A 2,210-nucleotide genomic window follows, 5' to 3' on the forward strand; every position below is an offset into this window, starting at 1 on the left:
ATGAACTTTTTGAAGGCCTCTTGTACTTCTATTTATTGTGTGCCTTCTCTATTCTAGGCTGTGCATTTAAGTTAGCTCATGAGATCAACCACCTCCTAAATACAAGGAAACAGAGCCTCATATTTAAATGTCTTCTCTAAGGGAATGCAGCTAATAAGTGGAAAACTAAATTTGAACTGAGGTCTGCCTTATTCCTAAGCTCCTGACTCCTTTCAATACTGTGTACCACCTCACATCTACTGATTGTTGAATACTTTCTATTTCTGAGGTGCATGGGACACGTGTTATTTTAATTTAACTTTCCAAGGCATTATTATCCCCATTATATGGGAGAGAAAATGGGCTCAGAGAGGTTAAATAACTTGTGCAGGATCACACAGAACTGTGGCTAGAGGCAGAGCTGAGATACTTGGATCTGCTTGACTCCCAAGCTCATTCTCTCTCTGCTTAGCACACGGCGTGATCTAGCCAGAGGGCAAAAGGCTTGTAAGAAGGTGATTGAAATTCAGTGTAATAAGTACAGATATAGAATGGCCAGGACAAGGAACTGCTGGTTCAATGAGGAAGGAATGGAAATAGCTGTTCAGGCTACAGGTTCCAGGTGTTCTGATCATGTCCACGTGATGTTGTTAAATTATTCATCAAACATTGTTTGGGCCATTCAATTTGCTAGGATACTAGTGGCAATAAAAGCACACACGAGAAAAACAAATTCATTTTTTAAAAGAACTCATGGTCTTTTGGAAAGGGGAGGATAGAAGGAGGAGATGGAGAAAAAACTGGCTGCAAGAGAAAAAAGGGCTACAACAGAGCTTGTCACCAGGTGCTATTAACCAAGCCTGGAAAGTAAACCAGTTGCCCTCTCTATTATGAGTCCATCCCATCCAAATCCTTACCAGGTCTGCAAGGCCCTCCAGGGTCTGTCCTGCCAACCTCTGACCTGCTATGCTTCTGCCACATTGACTTATTTTTGCTCCTCAAGGTTACCAAACCTGTTCCTGCCCCAGGGCCTTTGCCCTTGCTGTACCCACTGCCTGGCCTGCTCTTTCCTCAGGTCTTTATGTCCCCGAATCTTATCATCCAGGACTGCAGGGTAGTTGTCTATTCACCTGATTGCCCCACTAGTCTGCACGTGCTATATATTTTTTATCTTATTCTGCATTGTATCCTCAACCCAGCAATGCCTTCTTGCTGTTAAGAAGTAGTGCTCTCTATGCACATATAACATAAAAATTGAATTTATATAGAGGACAAAAGTCAATACAGCAGATAAATATGGCAGCAATTTGTATTGTGTTACAAAAGGTCTATTCGCTTTACAAAAGGATTTTTTGCAGGGTTCCTTGCAGGTATTGCTGTAAGCCCCCCACCCCGCCCCCATCTCAGTGGCTTAACACAAACCAACTTCACTTCCTCAATCATGCAAGAATTCCATGCAAGTGCTCAGTCAGCTGCCTGGCAAATCCCGTGGCTGCACATCCCTGATGCCCTCAAGTCCTCTGCTGGCTCCTCTGCATTTGGCAGGCAGATGGGGAAAGAGAGGAATCACTCACGAGGTTTTCTTCTGGGCCAGACCTGGAGGGGGCCCACATCACTTCCCATCCCATTCACTGGAACTCAGTTGCATGACCACATGAACTGCTAGGGAAACTGGGGAAAGGGGTCTGGCTGTGTGTCCAGAAGGAAAGGGAAATAGGTTTTGGTGACCACACAGCAGACTCTGCCACTGGGAGCATGCAGAGCCAGACAGCCCTTGGGTCAAGTGAGGCCTTTGTATACCTGCAATGGGTCCCAGAATGAAGGACTTGTACTGATATCTACTGTTTTGGTTTTACAGTCAAACACATGTGATCAAAATCTAAATAACTGCCTGGAACTCATTGAACAAGTTGCCAAAGTGCAGGCACAACTCTTTGGGATCCTCACTACAGCAGCCCAAGAAGGTGAGAGTGGCCTGTGCTTTCCCGTCCAGCTCTCCCTCCCTTTCTCTCTTTTCTCTGTGCTTCCTTGTGCTCTCTGACTGAGTTGATACAGTTGAGTTTCTCTCGCTGACTCAATATGTGTGTTCTTTTAGGGGGACACAATGATGGTGTGGAAACAATCAAATCACGCCTTTTGCCATGGCTGGAGGCTTCCTTTACTGCTGCTTCCCTGGGAAAACCTGTTGACAGCAAGGTCCCCTCTCTACAGGTAGGGATGCTAAAGGTAAC

General features: G+C 45.3%; 1 protein-coding gene across 1 annotated transcript in view; it reads left to right on the forward strand.

Annotated features, from left to right (window-relative positions):
• Window positions 1-2,210, forward strand: part of SPATA18 (spermatogenesis associated 18) — a 38,796-nt gene that overhangs the window by 13,677 nt on the left and 22,909 nt on the right. The window contains exons 2-3 of the mRNA XM_008587046.1: window positions 1,838-1,943; window positions 2,075-2,190. Of these exons, the coding sequence (XP_008585268.1) occupies window positions 1,838-1,943; window positions 2,075-2,190 (222 nt within the window). The remainder of the gene's footprint in view (window positions 1-1,837; window positions 1,944-2,074; window positions 2,191-2,210) is intronic.

This window comes from Galeopterus variegatus, unplaced genomic scaffold, assembly GCF_000696425.1.
Source record: "Galeopterus variegatus unplaced genomic scaffold, G_variegatus-3.0.2 Scaffold4231, whole genome shotgun sequence".
Lineage (NCBI taxonomy): Eukaryota > Metazoa > Chordata > Mammalia > Dermoptera > Cynocephalidae > Galeopterus > Galeopterus variegatus.